At 36.5% G+C, this 19,486-nt stretch overlaps 1 protein-coding gene across 1 annotated transcript in view; it reads right to left on the reverse strand.

Annotated features, from left to right (window-relative positions):
- Positions 1-484: 484 nt before the first annotated feature.
- The window catches only part of BRMS1L (BRMS1 like transcriptional repressor), a 41,704-nt gene continuing 22,702 nt past the window's right edge, over positions 485-19,486 (reverse strand). Inside the window, exons 5-10 of the mRNA XM_059056532.2 lie at positions 10,448-10,544; positions 9,101-9,184; positions 8,345-8,409; positions 7,248-7,287; positions 5,251-5,377; positions 485-3,650 (exon numbers count right to left, since the gene is read on the reverse strand). Coding sequence (XP_058912515.1) covers positions 3,533-3,650; positions 5,251-5,377; positions 7,248-7,287; positions 8,345-8,409; positions 9,101-9,184; positions 10,448-10,544 — 531 coding nt within the window. The 3' untranslated portion in view covers positions 485-3,532. The remainder of the gene's footprint in view (positions 3,651-5,250; positions 5,378-7,247; positions 7,288-8,344; positions 8,410-9,100; positions 9,185-10,447; positions 10,545-19,486) is intronic.

Raw genomic sequence — 19,486 nt, forward strand, 5'->3', positions numbered from 1 at the left:
GAAAAACAACAAGGTCCTACTGTATAGTACAGGGAGCTATATACAATATCCTGTGATAAACCATCATGGAAAAGAATAAGAATATATATATGTATAACAATCACTTTGCTGTACATCAGAAATTAACATGACACTGTAAATCAACTATACGTCAATAAATTTTTTTTAAATAAGATTATAACAATGTGTTCGGCACAATACCAGGAAGGGGCTATCTCACAAGAGGACAGGTGACTCCTTCAAGTTTCGACAAAACCATCTTTTGATTCCAAGTTTGCTTTCACAGAGATTTTCCTAGAAGGAAAAAATATGCCAAGTAGTTGACTTGAGGAGTCTGGTCTCCTTCTCAGTGAAAATTATTAAACTGACACTCGGCTGTCACTTCAATCCACTGTGAATGGGTTGGTCTAACTCCCTCAGAGCTGTCAACTCAGGCATGTTATTAGTTTGATAGAGCTGCCATAACAAAATACCACAGACTGGGTGGCTTAAACAACAGAAATGTATTTTCTCACAGTTCTGGAGGTTAAAAGTCCAAGATTGAGGTGTTGGCTGAAGCCTCTCTCCTTGGCTTGCAGGTGGTGGACTTCTCACTGTCTTCATATGGTCTTTCCTCTGTGTTCACACATCTGCTGTCCAAATTTCTCTGTGTCCAAATTTCCTTTTATAAGGACATCAGTCAGACTGGATGAGGGCCCAACCTAACACCCATTTTAACTTAATCACCTCTTTAAATGCCCCATCTCCAAATACAGTCACATTCTGAGGTAATGGTTGTGATGGCTTCAAAACATGAATTGGAGAGGTGGTGGGGAGACACAATTCAGCCCACAACAGGGCATATGAATAAAGTTTAAGTTTCTGGGCCTATGAAGTAAGGGGCAAGACTCTGAGCCACAGTGACCAATGAGGGAAACCGCCTCAATTAATCCCACCTGACATATCAGGTACACTTCCTGTAGTTCATCCATGAAGACAATATAAGGAACATACATTTTCCCTAACCCCATTCAGAGCTTTTGTGTTCTTTGAAAAATATTTTACATTTCCTTACATTTAGCAATTAAAATCATTTATATTCCAACTTGGCAAGAGACTACATAAATCCTAACTAGTGTATTTATTCATCCTACAACCATTTTCCTTATCAATTCATTTTAGTTCAGTTTTAGTGTACTGGACTTACAGGATCCAAAAACAAAATCAGAAATAACCAACGTCCCTGTTCTTCTTTTTAAATAATTATCAAGTATTTAAGATTGTACATGGTTCTGTCAGTGGTGTTTGAGTTCTGAGTAACAATACACATATCAAAACAACTTTTACGTGAAGAAGTTTGCAATGAAAAGTACTCAGTGTCCAGTGAGAAGAAGGGACAAAATGAGGAATGTACATTAGTATTTGCTAATAATTATTAGTGATGAATTGGATTACTGATGATTAGATTCTTTTAATGGGAAATGTCGAGAAGGGATAGACCAAACATGAAATCCTGGAAGCTGTGACAGTTAAGGTCCATATATTGATACTAAGACAGAGTCTGATCATAAACAAAGTACCAGCAGCTGCTAGATCTCATTTTGCAGATTCTAACAGTTCCCCTAAACTAGACCGTTTCTGACCAGAAGTCAAATAGCAAACTGCCAACAACGAAATATATTTTATAGTATTTCAATCATAGACAAGCATACACTTACCTGAATCAGTATCAATATTATGGAATAGTTACATATGATATAAACATTGAAGTTCTGAAAGTAAATGTACTAAATCATAGTCAGTTTTTAAAATAAAGACTTTCTACTTAAAATTTCAGAACTTACACAGTACATTTTTATTAAAGTAGAACATATATGCATATATTTAAATTAAATATAACTTAGCTGCCTTAAATATCTAAATATACCCCAATAGAGGTTGAATTGTGGGTTAGGGAAGCAGAAACATATGTTCAACACTCCAACACTCCATATCAATTAATGTAAATTGCCTTAAATCCTTCTTAAAAGTAGACAGGTTATAAATAATAAAAGTGCACAAGTCATTCAAGACACTACGAATGACATGCAAACACATCTTTTTATTATATACTAAATTTAAAAATCCAAATATTATTAAAAATGCTTATGAAACATTGTATACATTAAGTACTGTCAAATACTATCAGATTATGACATTATGTACATTTGCTAAGGTTAACTAGAAACAGAACAACGTACATAGCTGCTGATAATGAATTTCAGAAGTCAAATATTTTAACATTTGGCAACTGTGAAGTAGTGATCTGCACAGGAAGATGTTTGCAGAGGTAAAATAGAGAGAAAACAAATGGAAAAATGCAGATATTCCTGCACTAAGTGTTAATAAGTAGATCTCTTCCTCATCCTCTTAAGTCTCAATATAACAGAAATTAAAGTGCACAAGACCACCAGGAATACCTGATTTGGTTGTACCCTAATATATACTACAGCCAATCGTGCTGCCATATTGAGGGTTTCAACTCCCTGTACTGTTCCTGAGGTTTTAGAAGTTAATTTTGAATGTGACTAGGGGAAGAGAGGCCAATACTTTCTAAATTGCACCAAGTGGCCTTAAAGTGTAGAGACACCAAAGATAAAAATATTAATTTGGGAATAGATTCAAGGAGATCATCCCTGTCTATTTTGCCCTGGGAATAAAATTAGGATACGAACCTAGTTTTACCTCTGGAAAATGCTTACTAAAAATCTGTTTCAAAAGATCAGACATGTACAGCAAGCACCACAATACTGTCAGTTACTGTCCACCACTTACATACTGCATCATAAATACCAGGCATATATACCTGCCCTCTAAAGGTTCACAAGAAATACAGGTAGAAGCATGTTATTACTTGACACTAACTTTACTAATCAACATGAAGTATAATTTGTAAAAATAGGTCACCTCCATACAATCAAGGCAAAGGAGAAGGAAAGCTGCTAGTCTACAAAAGTGCTCCTTTTAGCTTTCAAACCCAATAGCTTAATTTCGGGTAAAACAAGATTGCAAAGTAAGGCCATCAGTTCTAAATAAGCTGATGATGCCATCTATACATACGTATATATGTTAAAATTTCAATTCTGATTTAACGTAAATGTACTATTACAAACCATTTATAGGAAACATTTTATCGGGCTTATTTACAAATACATGATCAGTGAAAAAGACACTGAAAATCAAGAAAACTGCAGATAAATGTAGCCATTGGTAACATAGTTCACTAAAGGTGAGACAGATTTACATAAAAACCAAAGAAAAAAGTTTAGTAAGAAACCCCTACCATATATACCTATTGGTCACTGGGCCAAAAAGGCAAATAAATGTAATGATCATGATTAAACTTTTATCACTGTCTCTTCAACATGAGGTCTACTTAGAGTACTACCTACAAATACACAGTCTCTCACTATTTGATGAGAATATTAAGTTACTGAATACATTTTTTTATTCCCATGGCACATCATACTTGGTAACACTAATAAGGTAGATTTAGATAACACTTAAATCATGATTACGAATGTTTAATTGAATATTTTCCTTTCTGTAGCTGTGAAATGTAAAGCTTAGATTTGCTTCCATCAGGCCTCTTAAACCAAACTTCATCATGGTTAATTGTTGTAATTACAGCACTAAAAAGAAAAAAAATATGAATGAATGAATTACAATATACCTTCTCCACTCATTTTAGAGCACAAACTATAAAACCAAAATAGCTGCACTATCAGAGTAGATTCAGATATGTAACTGTCATTTACCGGAATGCTATCAGCAGGGCATGCTGTCAAAAATATCACATTCAGCAACACTTAATAGATAATCTCCTTTCTTTTCTTAACAGAGTTGGTACAACTTACTACTAGAACTATTAAAAGCACATTGTCCCTAACTCCATTCCCACCCCACCTCCAAAAGAAGAAAAAGTGGAGCTAACACCACTCCTTATTACACCTCCAACTCATACCAGCCTTGGCAGTAGGAAATCTTTCAAATACCAAACTTAATTCCCAGTGTCAAGCATCTGTGGTACTTGTACAGATTTTTTTTTAACACTACTAATCTTTACATAGAAATCTTTCTAAAAATATGTGTTTAATCCTCTTTTATGCTATTTCATCTCCTTTTTAACCACATTTATGCTAAGTAGTAGTAGTTAAATGTCTCAAAAGCAATAAGATAAAGCAAAGAATCCATAGGTATCATGTATAACCTAGTAATTAATTAGCTCAATGAGCTTCTGTGAGAAAAGTTACTATACACACTGCTCCTGAAATGAGTATTCTATACTAAACGCAAACACTTTATTTACTACTGATGCCTAGAAAAAGATAGTTTCTTACTGTAGAAGGTTACTACTCTGAGAATTAAATCCTAAACTACTAAAGGAATTAAAGCAGCGATGGGCAATAATATTTCCCAAAGGCCACACCAGATAAAACTTAGATGGCTCTATAAATAATTATATAAACTTTGTTTAAGCCTAGACAGATTGAGTTTTTTAAAAGGCAATTTTCAGTTTTCAAGTTATACTTTAATTCCCACTACTCTAAGTTTCTGTTAATTTTCAATTCCTTTCCCATTCTAATTGAAGTGAATTTTTAATCTAAAATACTGTAATATGCCCCCAAAAGTTAAGGATTAATAGAGCCACACTGTGGCAGCATACTGTCAAATTCATAACAGTCTGGTTTAAAGGTCATAATATTAGGATCATAGCAAGTCATCTATTATAAGAATTAATAAGGGCTTCCCTGGTGGCGCAGTGGTTGACAGTCCGCCTGCCGATGCAGGGGACGCGGGTTCGTGCCCCGGTCCGGGAGGATCCCACGTGCCGCGGAGCGGCTGGGCCCGTGAGCCGTGGCCGCTGCGCCTGCGCGTCCGGAGCCTGTGCTCCGCAACGGGAGAGGCCACAACAGTGAGAGGCCCGCGTACCACAAAAAAAAAAAAAAAAAAAAAAAAGAATTAATAAATGGGATCTCTTACCTGGCTAAATAATTCCAACATTTCCATTTGTGTTAATGCTTGTGTCCATGAACTTAATATGTAACTCTGGTGTATAAAATTAATACTGGTGTGTAAACATGCTAATCAAATCATATGTCAAGAGAAAAAAAGAATCCATAGGGAATTAATAATGTATGATGAATGAACTATGGAAGTAGCAAATATTTACTGACAACAAGGTGGTAAACTCTAATACTGAGTAGCACTGAAATGATAAAGGCTTTTTACCTTGTAGGACATTCATCTTTCTTGTCAATACATATTGTCTGCCCACGTATATACCATTCACCATCATAATACAATCTTCCCTCTTCGGATCTAGCACTGTGCAGGTGTTTTTCCAGTTTCACAGGTGCTAAAGGGATCAGTTCAAAAACTGTTATATTAATAAGACATTGTCAGAAGGAAAGGGCAGAACATTAAGTATTAACACCAACCCATGCATATATGTGAAAAAACACTAAAAATATTTCTTAGATAACAAACCTAAATCTAATAAAAACAAGAGAATTTCACTTCTTACATTTTTATATAATTCACTAAGTTTTTAATATAGCTATTTAATAAAGCTAAACAATATATAATAAATCAATTAACTAGACAAGTGTAAGAAGAAGCAGATATATTATCAATTACTAGTGCCAACTCTAAGTGAGATTTAAAATCTGAATTGTCATATTTCTACTGAAAATTGTATTTTTCATATTTTCTCCCCTGCAGCTGACACTTCCAAAAAAGCCAAGTTTAATATATATTCCAAGAGTTCCCCAGGACTTTGATTCTAAAAAGGAAATGTCCTCAAGTAGAACTTCCATTTTGAAATCCTAGAAATGGTTTGAGATTCACCAGACAAACTGATGCAGAGAAAAACAAATGTTCCTTATAGAAACACACTGTCAAAAGCATACCATGAAATACACACCTCTGCATCATTCAAATGTCACCACCTCAGAAAGGTCTTCCCCAACCACTCTACCCACTCCTCAGTTAATCTTCATCACAGCTTTATATTTCCTTCATAGCAATTATTACAATTTGTCAGTATCTGTTAGTTATCTATTTACATATACATTTTTATTCTGCTTCCCCCCAAGGAAGTTCTAGGAGGTCCATCTGTTGCACCATTGTATTCCCAGAACCTGAAATAGGGCCTCCTATATAGAAGGTGTTCAATAAGTATTCACTCATTCATTCGTTCAACAAATGTTTTCTGAGCACTGTGACTAAAAGAGAGATGTTTCTGACTTTTGTGGAGCTTACGATTCTCTCAGGAGACAGGTAAACATGTAAACAATCAATAAAAAATTACAAATTGTGTTAAGTGCCATGAAGAAAACAAATAGTACACATGCTAAAGATAACATAACAGGGGTCGGGGAGGAGACCCACTCAACAGTGTAGTGAGACTCTTAAAGGAATCCATGACTCAAAAATGTTCAGAATATAGGTAGTTACCCTTCCACCTAATTCCCAAGGGAAGCAGTTTAGTACAATATTGCTAACAATTTCCTGACATCATATAACATTTAAAAGAATCCTTGGGTTAAATATAAAATAGAAATTGATCTCTTATAGATTATCTGTTGGGCTATGACTCTTCATATTTAAAACATGTTTTATTTAAAATTCTAGCTTCACTGTTCTTAGGGTTAGGAAACCTCATATATAGTGAAAGTAGGCAGAAACAGAGGAAGTTATCCTGGACAACAATGCCCATCACTACTTTGGCAGTGATTTCAGACTTTCCAAAAAATTGTGAAAGTATAATTTGATATCAATTTTACTAAGGCATATCAGAATGTGTAAATCTTAGTGGTGTGTAAATTTTCTTGATGAATCCCACTGCCAGCACTCTAATCTCTCCCCTAGAAAACACAAGCACAGAAGAAATTTTGCCCACAATTCCAGAGGATTCACAGGCTCCCTGAAGGCCATCCACGGACTCCTAAAACCTCCCCTACAGAATTACAGAACCCATAGAAAACACTAAGTACATACTTTTAAAATTACTGATCCATTATTAGCAATTGAAATGTAGTTGAAACACTAAAAGAAGAAATACATTCCATTCAGAAATCTTGAAACTTTTACATGAGGCAAAGACTCCAGAAGAATTCCTCATAATTCTGGGGATAGTGTTCACTGATGAAATGAAACCAGTGATAGGGGACTGACTTAAAAAGTCTCCATAGCGAAGATTTCTGAACTCAGACTAAATGACTTACGTTCTGTTTTCACTCTGTGTGGACCCAGTGTAGCCATTGCCTTAAGTTAAAAAAAAAGAAAAAAAAGAAGATGTCTGAGTTCATAGGCAAAGTATATTTTAGTTTCTATGTAATATATACAACATTACTGATAAGCTCAATAACAAACACAGTGAAATACAATCTTTAGCTGCTTCAATAAATTGGTAATGTCTAAGACCACAGGAATATATAAAAAGAATAACAATTTCTTCTAGAGGTGTTATCAATATCTGAAATAATCTCAAATTCTCAACTAAGAAGCTTCTGAAAATAGAAAAATTTAATAAGAAAACAAGTCTCCACTTTCAAACAAGCACAGAAAATCCTATAATGCTTGAATGTTTAAAGACAGGATGCAAGACATATAATAAGGGTTCAAATATTCACTTTCGTTTATTCAACAAATATTTATTGAGTGTATTCCATGAGCCATTATCAGGCTAAGAACTAGGCACAGAATGGTAATTCATTATTATTTTGGGGTAACCTAAATAAACGCTTTTCTGCACTTTTGCATAAATTATTAATTACATTATCACAGGAAAATACAGTCAAACAGCTGACATGCATCTCTTAAAATACTCTTGCAGGGACTTCCCTGGTGGCTCAGTGGTTAAGAATCCTCCTGCCAATGCAGGAGGTTTGAGCACTGATCAGAGAAGATCCCACATGCTGCGGAGCAACTAAGCCCGTGCACCACAACTACTGAGCCCGCATGCCACAACCACTGAAGCCCGTGTGCCTAGAGCCCATGCTCCGCAACAAGACAAGCCACTGCAGTGAGAAGCTCGTGCACTGCAACAGAGTAGCCCCCTGCTCGCCATAACTAGGGAAAGCCCACGCACAGCAACGAGCACCTAACGTAGCCAAAAATAAATATAAACAAACAAATAAATAAATAAATTTATTTTAAAAACTCTTTCAATCCACTATTATCTGTATTAACCGTCTTAGAGAGACTGTTACAAAGTAAAGCATATTTACAATAATATTTTGATGTATTAGTGAAAAATCATAGAACCTTAAAAAGTAGACTATAAAAAATATACTTGCATTCCATTGCTCTTTAATCATACCTTCCTTATTGTTGTCCAGTCTTCAAGAATATCAAGATCTTGTAGCATATAAACTATATACGGACGTTGAAAAGTCAAGGTCAACTTAGCTATAAGAATTTCACATTTTGAATTATATTTCCAAACTTCTGTTTTTCAAAGAATGGAACAATGACTTCTGGACAAAAACCTTCAGCATGCTGAATTCTTATTTCAAATTATTCTTCAAAGAACTTAGTACCAGGATAAATATGTTCCAGTACTTCAGATGTTATAACCATATTCCCTTAGTCCTATGGTATCACTGATAGCAAGATACACCACCAACCTAATCACTGGTTTGAGGTGAAGGGAAAAAGGCAGGAGCAAGGGGAGGGTACCAAAGGGAATGCCAAGATTGAATGCACATATTAATTTAATTTAAAGACACTCCACTTTCAGAGACATTAAAAATGTTAAAAAGTACACATGAGAATTAAGCAATCATGCTACATACTAACCAGCTGCTTCATATCAAAGCCCTTGTGATCTACAAAGCCATATTAATTTTCAAAGTTGGGATCGTGACTAAATTTCTACTCCTTCCTTACTCCTCTTAATCTAAACTATACCCTTCTGCCTTCAATCGGTTTTATAAATCATCTTTTGCTTATTACAGGATCATGCAAATAAAGACAATGTATACTAACAAAAGTTACAAAAATATGCACAATGCAAAAATGTACATTAAAACAAAACAAACAAAAAAAAAAACCCAGAAAATTTGAAAAAGGATATCTGAAACCACAACTGGCTTCTTTTTGTCAGGACTGAAAGGGTCCTTCCTCTTTTTTCTTGACTGAAGCTCATCGTTCCACAGCTCTAGCAAGTAAATAAAAATTAAGTATTAGCTGACTTCTAGAGATCAAAGGAGGAAAAAAAGACTATATAATTTCATAGTAGCAAAATTTCATTGCTGTCTATGTTTATATACTGTATATGTATGTATACTATACATATATATGACTATGCATAATTTCATGAGCAGTTATATATTTTGAATATTCCTCTGCTTTTATTAGAGCAAAATTCAACTTGGCACTTAGTGACTAATAACTGATAAACATATGTCAGGCACTTTGTTAAATATACATCGCATGAATGGTCTCGACTAATCCTCAAAGCTACCTCTGAGGCAGATAGTCTCATTATTTCAATTATAGGAGGAGACGGATTTAGAAAAGCTAAAGTAACTGTCACCCATGGTCACCCAACTACAATACAGCAGTGGCACTAGAGCTCAGCTTGTCCACTCTGCCTACTCCATACCAGAGAAATAGAATTTATAACAAGTAAAATAATACATATGCAAGAACGATAGGATAACCCAGTAAATCTTCCATCCAGTGCAGAAAGCCTTTCCACAGTACCTCTGAAAAAGCCATTTCACTTTGGACTGATCTAATTAGTAGTAAGTATTTCCTTTTCCTGAGACAAAAATCTGCCTCCCTGGAAAGTCCATCCATTTGTCCTAGTTTGTGTGACACCAAAGAGAAAAGAGTTTTATTCCTTCTTCCACATGACAATCTTTCAAGGCTTAGAGGAAAGAACATACACTATAGCTGTCTTCCAATACTATTCTTATGTTATAATAATATTCTTACTATTCTTGTAGTATACTATCTTATGCCTATAGTTCCTGTCTCACTTCTATTTTGTTTCCTTTCATGTGCTCCATTTTCTACATCTTTCTGAAGTGTGAGTCCAAATCAAAGCAACGATCACAATCATATCAAATTCTTTAGCAGTCTTGCCCCTTCCCCTCTCATTAGGACACTTCATTTACATAACATATGTATAGGAGACTACATACAGCAAGACATCTCAGTAAACCAAAGGTTTACAGTCACAGGGCTTCCCTGGTGGCGCAGTGGTTGAGAATCCGCCTGCCGATGCGGGGGACACGGGTTCGTGCCCCGGTCCGGGAGGATCCCACGTGCCGTGGAGCAGCTGGGCCCGTGAGCCATAGCCGCTGAGCCTACGCGTCCAGAGCCTGTGCTCCACAAAGGGAGAGGCCACGGCAGTGAGAGGCCCACATACCACCAAAAAAAAAAAAAAACATGACAGTCACAGCATTCCCCTCACCTGAGGTAATATCAATGCTGTGCCTGTCCTCTTCAAGCCTTCTTATCTTCTCCTCTAGTTCACTCTGCACTGTATCATATAACAAAAGCTTTTCACTCTGAAAAAAAAAAAGCAGATCACATATAAGTAGAAAGAACAAATCGGTCTATCTTAACTAAGAGTACCAAATAACTCACTCTTAAAGTATTTTAACATATGGTGCTTTTGTTTAATTTCAACTTAAAATTTTTAATGATAAAATGTCAAATATATGAATAAACTAACTCTCGAAAATATAGAATCTAAATATAGGGAGAACTATATACAATTAAATTGTTTAAGAACATCTAAATTTATACGTGATAAATAAAGAGGAAAATATTTACTTTATAAAAAAACTCATTGTAAGCTCTCATGGCCCCTTTTAAATATAAGCAGGTCCCACCTATACCACAATGGAGACCTTGTCCTATAAAGTATATCATTATAAAATGGATCACTTTTTCTCATCAGAACAATTCCTCATTAATATCACAGAATCATATTAAAATAGTCTAATATACCACCAGGAGAAAAATTCAAATGTAAATTTTATAATTATTTTAAACAATTCAATTATAGTCAAAATCCTAAAATTACAGATTAATTGTATCCAAATCTTTCAACAAAACTACAGAAAGATTGAGTCACTTGCTAAGAGACAAGACTGTTCACTAGTAAATCAGACTAGAATCCAGGTCTACTAGTTCTAGCCCACTGTATCCCTTATTTTAAGAGCCATAGAATGCACATCAGTATAATATATAGATTTATTATATAAAAAGCTATGACAGATTCCCACCCATTCACCACACACTTATCTCTAGTAAGGATATTAACCTATTGGGCCAGATATAGCTAGATATGACCGTCTCATAGAGGCCACTGGAATGCAGTTAGTTATGATTTCTTGTGGATGGCATAAGCCATGCCCATTTTCAGCATTCCCAGTGTCAGTTATGAAGTCCTCTCTTTAGGGTTTGAAATTTAGAGTCTAAACATGCTTGAAGGTTCTCCTGAGTGGTAGAGAAAAGATGGCTTTTGTCAGGTTGAAGCAATCCAGGAGCTAGAGAGAAAGCAAAGCTGAAGAAGACTAAAACTAGATCTCATATGAAAAATTACCTCATTATATGCTACTCTCTATGCTTACTCCCTTTTACTTACCCCTCTGCCTTTGGTAAAGTCTTACAGATATTCTAGCCTTATCTACATTGTATTACAAGAATTGGGAAATGTTATGTAGCAGAGAAAAAGGGAGAACAGGCTGTGGCCACAGTCAAGATCGTGTGACAGCTATAAATACAACCGGTTCTCCAACCAAAGATGACTCTGAATGCTAAGCAGGAGTGATAAAGCTTTTGCTTTTAAGAATATTTCAATTAAAAAAAAACTTTTAGGGCTTCCCTGGTGGCGCAGTGGTTGAGAGTCCACCTGCTGATGCAGGGGACGTGGGTTCGTGCCCTGGTCTGGGAAGATCCCACATGCTGCAGAGCGGCTAGGCCCACGAGCCATGGCCGCTGAGCCTGTGTGTCCAGAGCCTGTGCTCCGCAACGGGAGAGGCCACAGCAGTGAGAGGCCCGAGCACTGAAAAAAAAAAAAAAAAAAAACCCAAAAAACACACTTTTAAGTAAAAATAGATATTAACATTAAAAAAACAAATATGGAAGTTTAACTGCTGCATTCTCTTTGCTTTCCATTGATAAATTTGCCCTAAGCCAAGCAGAAATTCTAAAATAAATCTACCAATCATTCTTTATAATTTTTTTAAAAAGCCACAATGGGACTAAAATGTTTGAAGCTTTGAAGGCATCTCTAAAAATATAATAGGTATATTTTAAAGTATACAAATAGAAGTGCCTTGAATCTATCCTCACTGTTATTTCTTTGATTTTTCTCTCCCTTATTCCCAACCCCTCAACAACTTTCCCTGAGAAGGAAAGTCATAATGAAGCAGCTAAAAGACACCTAGAGGGCTTCCCTGGTGGCGCAGTGGTTGGGAGTCCGCCTGTCAATGCAGGGAACAAGGGTTCGTGCCCTGGTCTGGGAGGATCCCACATGCCGCGGAGCGGCTGGGCCCGTGAGCCATGGCCGCTGAGCCTGAGCGTCCAGAGCCTGTGCTCTGCAACGGGAGAGGCCACAACAGTGAGAGGCCTGTGTACCGTAAACAAAAAAAACATAACAAACAAAAAAAGAGGCATCCAAACTCCCTTGCTTTGGTGCCTGTAGAGGCTTCTATAGTCTATAGGTAACTTCGCTTTTTTAAAGTATTACTAATTATAATTACATGTTTGGCTTCAAAATCCCACAACCCTCCAATCTCCACACCTATACTTAGTGAACCTGCTCACTGAGCCCTTTCGCAGGCTGACATCTATGCTCCGTCTCATCAGGGCAATGCCAGGGAGCCCCAGGAAAGTGGCTCCAAGTATTTGTACTTGTCTCCCCCTGGCCTGGGTTCAGAACCAACTCCCTTTCGGCAGTTCCCTGACTTAGGCACCTCACAGTTCCCAACCTGGAATGGAGTCCTCGGAGATTTTCAACAACTAGCATTACCAGAGAGCAAACCATATTAAAAAGCTACAATCATTTTTTTTAAAAGTGGGATGCACTGGAATAAAAAGATAAGCAGAACAGAATTTAAAAGTCAAGAAATAGATCCATTGGTTATGGGAAATTTTATGAAAAAGGTGACTTTTCAAATCATTTGGAAACCTAATGACAATAAATGACAACAGAAAAATAAGTTTAACTATATAGAGAAAAACTCAGGCTCTTTGCCTCATGTTATACAAAAAAATTAGTGGACTAATGAGTTAAATTTACGAAACGAAATCCAAAAGAACTAAAGGAAAGGGACTTCCCTGGTAGTCCAAGGGTAAAGAATCCGTCTTCTAATGCAGGAGATATGGGTTCAATCCCTGGTCAAGGAACTAAGATCCCACATGCCATGGGGCAACTAAACCCACAGGCCACAACGACTGAGCTCCCGTGCCTCAACGAGAGCCCACGTGCCACAAACTATAGAACCCATGCACTCTGGAACCCGCGCACCACAACTAGAGAGAGAAGACACACCCGCCACAGCAAGAGAGAAGCCCATACGCTGCAACGAAGAGCCCCTGAAGCACGACAAAAAGATCCTGCATGCCTCAAAAAGATCCTGCATGCCTCAATGAAGATCTCGTGTGCCGCAACTAAGACCTGACTGACGCAGCCAAAAAATAAAGAAAGAAAGAAAAAAAATCAACTTCAAAAGAACTAAAGGAAAGATGGTGACTCTTTATTCGATATTGGGGTGAAAGAAGTCTTTCAAAGCACAAAAATTAGAAGGACAAGTTATTTTTCAAAAACTATCCACACAGAAATTAAAAACACATTAAAAAGCAAACAAAAGTAAGAGGAAGGCAATAAAAAATATTTATAACATGACAAAGGCCTAATAGATGGAATTAAACAAGCATGGATAAATCAGTAAGAAAAATCTAAATACTATCCATACTCACTGCCAAAATCGGCCAAAAAGAGAGACAGAAAACACAACTGCAAATTAAAATGTGCATTATGTGATATTATTTTTCACTTGGCAAAGTTGTTTCATTCTTTTCAAGTATAATAAACAATGCCAACTGATACTGAGAATATAAACCAACTCAACAATTTGGAAAGTAATTTAGAAACAAGTATTGAGGACTTTACTGATTGCATTCTTTGATCTAGTAATTACACTGAAGATTCCATCCTAAGGAAATAACCACTTCGACCAATGCTGTATGGAAAGGATGCTCACAACAGCAATACTTGTAATGCCTAAAACTAGACAAAGTAAAATCCAATAATAAAGTATTGGCTACATAAGTTATTGTACATCCATACTACTACTCTGCAGACACCAAAAATTCAGAATTCAAAAAGTAGGGAGAAACTGCTAGAGTAAGATTACAAATGAACCCAGATGATAAACTCTCTCTTCCCTAAGACATAATGAAATAAACAATAATATGTACAAAATAAATCAACAAACCACACTTGTAGTTATCAAACAAAGGGGCACAATGTCATGCCATCATCTCTGAACGTGGTGACTAAACTGAGACAGAACCCCAAGACCTGCATTATGTACACTACACACATGCGTGCACTTCATAAAGAAAGAATATGAGAGAAGGGGGAATATTCTGAAAAGTCTGAGTTATACTTCCAAATCTAGAAAGAAATGAAGGAGGGTCTGGATGGGGGAAAATACATGAAAAGCCCTAGAGAGAGAAAGCCCTCTTCATCATTGTAGGCTCACCAGTGAGAAGAAAACTTCCACAGCTCAGCAGCTGACAAGCTCTGCACACAGGCAGATTGTATTGACTCACTCTTAAATATGAATGATGGCCAAAGGTGACTAGTTATTTGTGAAAAGCATTGAAATGAAAGACATAGAGACAAACAAACAAAAAAGAAGTATAAAGAAACAGACACAAGTCAAGACACAGAAAAAAATTTCAAAGCAACTACATTTAATACCCATAAAGGAAAGCGATTACACCCATAAGGAAAGAACAGGAGTTAGAAAAAATATTAAAAAATGAGTAATCAGAGGGCATAAGTGCTCTTGGAAATTAAATACATAATAGAAATAAAATATTTAGTAAAAGGAGTGGATGAGAAAGTTGAATACGCTCTTAAAAAGAATAAAATAAGAATGAAGGGAGGGAGGGATAGGAACTTCCCCAGTGGCGCAGTGGTTAGGAATCCTCCTGCCAATGCAGGGGACACGCATCTTCCTGGTCTGGGAAGATCCCACATGCCATGGAGCAACTAAGCCCATGGGTCACGACGACTGAGCTCACATGCCACAACTACTGAAGCCCGCGCAACTAGAGCCCATGCTCCGCAACAAGATAAGCCACCGCAATGAGCAGCCAGTGTGCTGCAACGAAGAGTAGCCCCCGCTCGCCGCAACTAGAGAAAGCCCGCACACAGCAATGAAGACCCAATGCAGCCAAAAATAAATAATTTTTTTTTAAATGAAGGGAGGGGGGTGGAGGGAGGGAGGTACAATAAAAATATATAAGATCTATATAATATGTAATAATTATATGAAATATAAGAAATTCAAAGATCAATCTTGGAGGTCCAGCAGCCAACCAATAAGAGTTTCAAAAAGACAAAACAGAAAATAATGGAGAAGAACAATATAAGAAACTTCCCAGAACTAAAGATATGAGTTTCCTGATTTAAAGGTTCCTTTGAGTACTCATAATGAATGAAAAGAGAGACACACCAAGGCACATCATCTTGCTGTTCCACAGCACCAAGGATAAAGAACAATAGGTATTCAGGAAGAAAACAGGTCACGTACAAAGGATCAGGAATCAAAATGATAAGAGGCTTCTCATAAGCAATACTGGGAGCTAGAAGACAATGGAAAAATGCCTTCAAAATTCTGAGGAAACATGATTACTTACCATCTAGAATTCCATACTCTGAATTGTGAGTTAAGATGGTTTTGGACATGAAAGATGTAGGGGTTTTAAAACATGTCCAATAAATGTTTGACACGCCTCCCTTCAAAAGGTAGAGTCTAATTCCTCTCCCCTTGAATGTGGGTAGGACTTAGTGACTCATCTCTAATGAACAGAATGTGGCAGAAATCTAAGTTATTAAAAACCCTGTCACTTCTATCTTGCTCTCATGACCCATTCAGTCTGGGAGAAGCCAGTCACCAGGTCATGGGGGCCCTCAGTCAGCCCGTGGAGAGGCCCATGGGACTAAGGCTTCCAACCAACAACCAACAACAGCTTGCCAGCCTTGGAAGTCAGTCACTTGGGAAGCAGATCCTACAGCCCCCCCGTCAAGCCTTCAGACAACTGCTTCCCTGGCTAACCTCTTCACTGCAACTTCATGTGATTCCCTGAGTCGGAACCACCCAACTAAGTTGCTCCCAAATTCCTGACAACAGAGACTGTGAAATAATAAATGTTGATTATTGTTTTAAGTGACTAAATTTTGGAGTAATTTATTACAAAGCAATAGATAACCAATACAAGAGGTCTCAAACAACTAACTTCTGTACACTTTTTCCCAAGAAGCTACTCTATGAAACTGAAAAAAGAAAACAAGATCTAGCAGGAAAGATGTAAAGGGAATTTCCAGGGTGACGGTGAAGAGATACCCCTGAAGACAGAGATGCAGCTAGCCTAGAAAGCATCTGAAGGATGTAGCAGGAACAGGTGAACAAGGGGTCCAAGGGTGGAGAAGTTGCTCCCAGGAGGAAGGACTCCAGAAGGAAATGGGTCTCATGGATTACCTGATACATATGATCACGCGGAAAATGGCATTGGGGGTTTTCATAAATCTGCTGGAGTCTCTGGGAAGAATTGGTAAATAAGAGAAAACTAACAAACAATAAATGAGGCAATTAATCCCAAGGTTAAAAAAAGAGTTGTACAAAAAGGGAAGTTTAAGCAAAGTATAATTCTTGGATCAGTAAACAATATTTATAGGTACAATAAGAACAAAAATTGTGACACAACAATATTAGAAGAATGAGATGAGGGGAACTATTATGGAATCCTCAGCTTTCATAATAGGAAACCAAAAGGTAATACCTAAAACTGATATTATTTAGAAATGTGAGGGTAAACTCCAGAAGCAGTAGATAAAAGATTTTGATAGACAATTACTGCTGGGATGTAAAATATGGAGATGGGAGAGGGACTGCTGTTTTTCATTACAAGCCTGTGCCTTCAGAAATATGTACACATATTACCCAGTAAAAACTGATTTTTAAAAGGGTATTTAAGGAGGGGGAATTGGATGAAGACAATCAAAAGGTACAAACTTCCAGTTATAAGATAAACAAGTATTAGGGATGTGAGGTACAACATGATTAATATAATGAACACTGCTGTATGTTATATATGAAAGCTGTTAAGAGAGCAAATCCTAAGAGTTCTCATCTCGAGGAAAAATATTTTTTTCTCTTTCTTTAATTTAGTATCTATATGAGATGATGAATGTCCATTAAACTTATTATGATGATCATTTCACGATGTATGTAAATTAAATTATTATGCTGTACACTTTAAACTTACACAGTGCTATATGTCAATTATATCTCAATAAAACTAGAAGAAAAAATTTTAATTTTTCAAAATAAAAAATAAAACACAAAATGACCCCCCCAAAAAAGTATTTAGAGCCATAAGGAAATGCTCATGAAATGCTGCTTATAAAAAAGTTAGGATACAAAATAGTATACATAGAGTCATATCAGCTGTGTGAAAAACAATTATACAAACACACATACTTATTAACAGTAATTACTTATGCTTGGTAGATTATGGTTGCTTTTATTTTCTTCTTTAGACTTATTTCTCAAGTTTTCTCAATAGACAGTTATTAATGTTACAATCAGAAAACAAAAAATAATTAAATGAATAGACAACCAAAAAATCAGAGCTCTGAAGAGCTCTCACCAATCTTCTCAAGAACTGGAATCCTAACCCTAAACCCTAAGGGCCTGGTTGAGACCTTGCTACTGCCGGCTGGCTGTCGCATCTGAAAACTCATTTGCAGCTCTGTGGGGAGGCTTAAATGAGATAACCTAAGCAAAGCATCTCCACCCATCTTAGTCCCTGGCACATAGTAGTATTCTATAAATATGATTTTCTCCCTTAATTTGACACAAACCATCTGCTGCCTGATTGTCTCTGTGGTTTTTGGCACATGCTCTATGTGCATACCTGTGTGAACCTGTCTAGTCTCTGGTCCTGGCCCCTCCTTTCTATCTGCTGCTATTCAAACTTTTATTCTGACAACTGTCAGTGTGTCTTCCTTCTTCCCACTTCCCTTGCCTCTCAGGTTATTTCTATATGAGTCAAATGTAGAACTAAGGAACAAGCAGATACAAAGCCCTGAACAACAAGTTCAGATTTAATGGTAAACTGCATGAATGACTAGAAAGATCAAAGGATTTCAATCCTGGTCTGCTGCTTATTAATTGTGTGACTCCCAAGCAAACTATTTAATCTCTCTGAGCCTTAGTTAACCCATTCATAAAAATCAAGGTAATTCCTATGCTATAAAGTTGTTATAAGTATTAAAATGAGAGAATGAATGTAAAACACATAACACTCTAAATGTAAGTTCCCCATTCACCCTTTATTGCCTATCTAAAATGCCCTTGAACTACTAGTGAGTATTTTCAGATTAATTATATAATTAAACAGAGTAATTATAATATTAATTATATATTAAACATACAAAACAGCAAGCCATAACTAAACCACAAGAAATTTAGGTAAATATTTAGCATCTCTATGGAGGAGGGAAGACTTTCAAAGCTTTAAAATGATGGAAGAGAAAGAATATCAATATAATTGTCTAAGTAAAAAACATTACTTGAAGATATCTTATTGACTTTTATTTATGGCAATATAGTAGACTAGATATCCACAAATAAAAAACAAAATAAAACTCCCATCAAACCTGACAGACATTCTAGATAAAATACCACAAAACTCTTTTTTAGGTATAGCTAATCCCTTAAAAAAATAAGAGATTACCCCCAAGGACCACGTATAAACAAGGAGCTAGAAACCAGCATGCTAACTGATATTAAAGCTGGGGTTTTCCAAAATATAGCAGAGGGAGGAACACACCCAAAGTCATTCTACGAGGCCACCAGCACCCTGATACTAAAACTAGACAAAGATGTCACAAAGAAAGAAAACTACAAGCCAACAGCACTGATGAACATAGTGCAAAAATCCTCAACAAAATACTAGCAAACAGAATCCAACAGCACATTAAAGGATCATACACCATGATCAAGTGGGGTTTATCCCAGGAATGCAAGGATTCTTCAATATATGCAAATCAATCAATCAATGTGATACATGATATTAACAAATTGAAGGAGAAAAACCATATGATCATCTCAATAGATGCAGAGAAAGCTTTTGACAAAATTCAACACTCATTTATGATAAAAAGGCTCCAGAGAGTAGGCATAGATGGAACTTTCTG

This window comes from Kogia breviceps, chromosome 3 (assembly GCF_026419965.1).
Source record: "Kogia breviceps isolate mKogBre1 chromosome 3, mKogBre1 haplotype 1, whole genome shotgun sequence".
Classification (NCBI taxonomy): Eukaryota; Metazoa; Chordata; class Mammalia; order Artiodactyla; family Physeteridae; genus Kogia; species Kogia breviceps.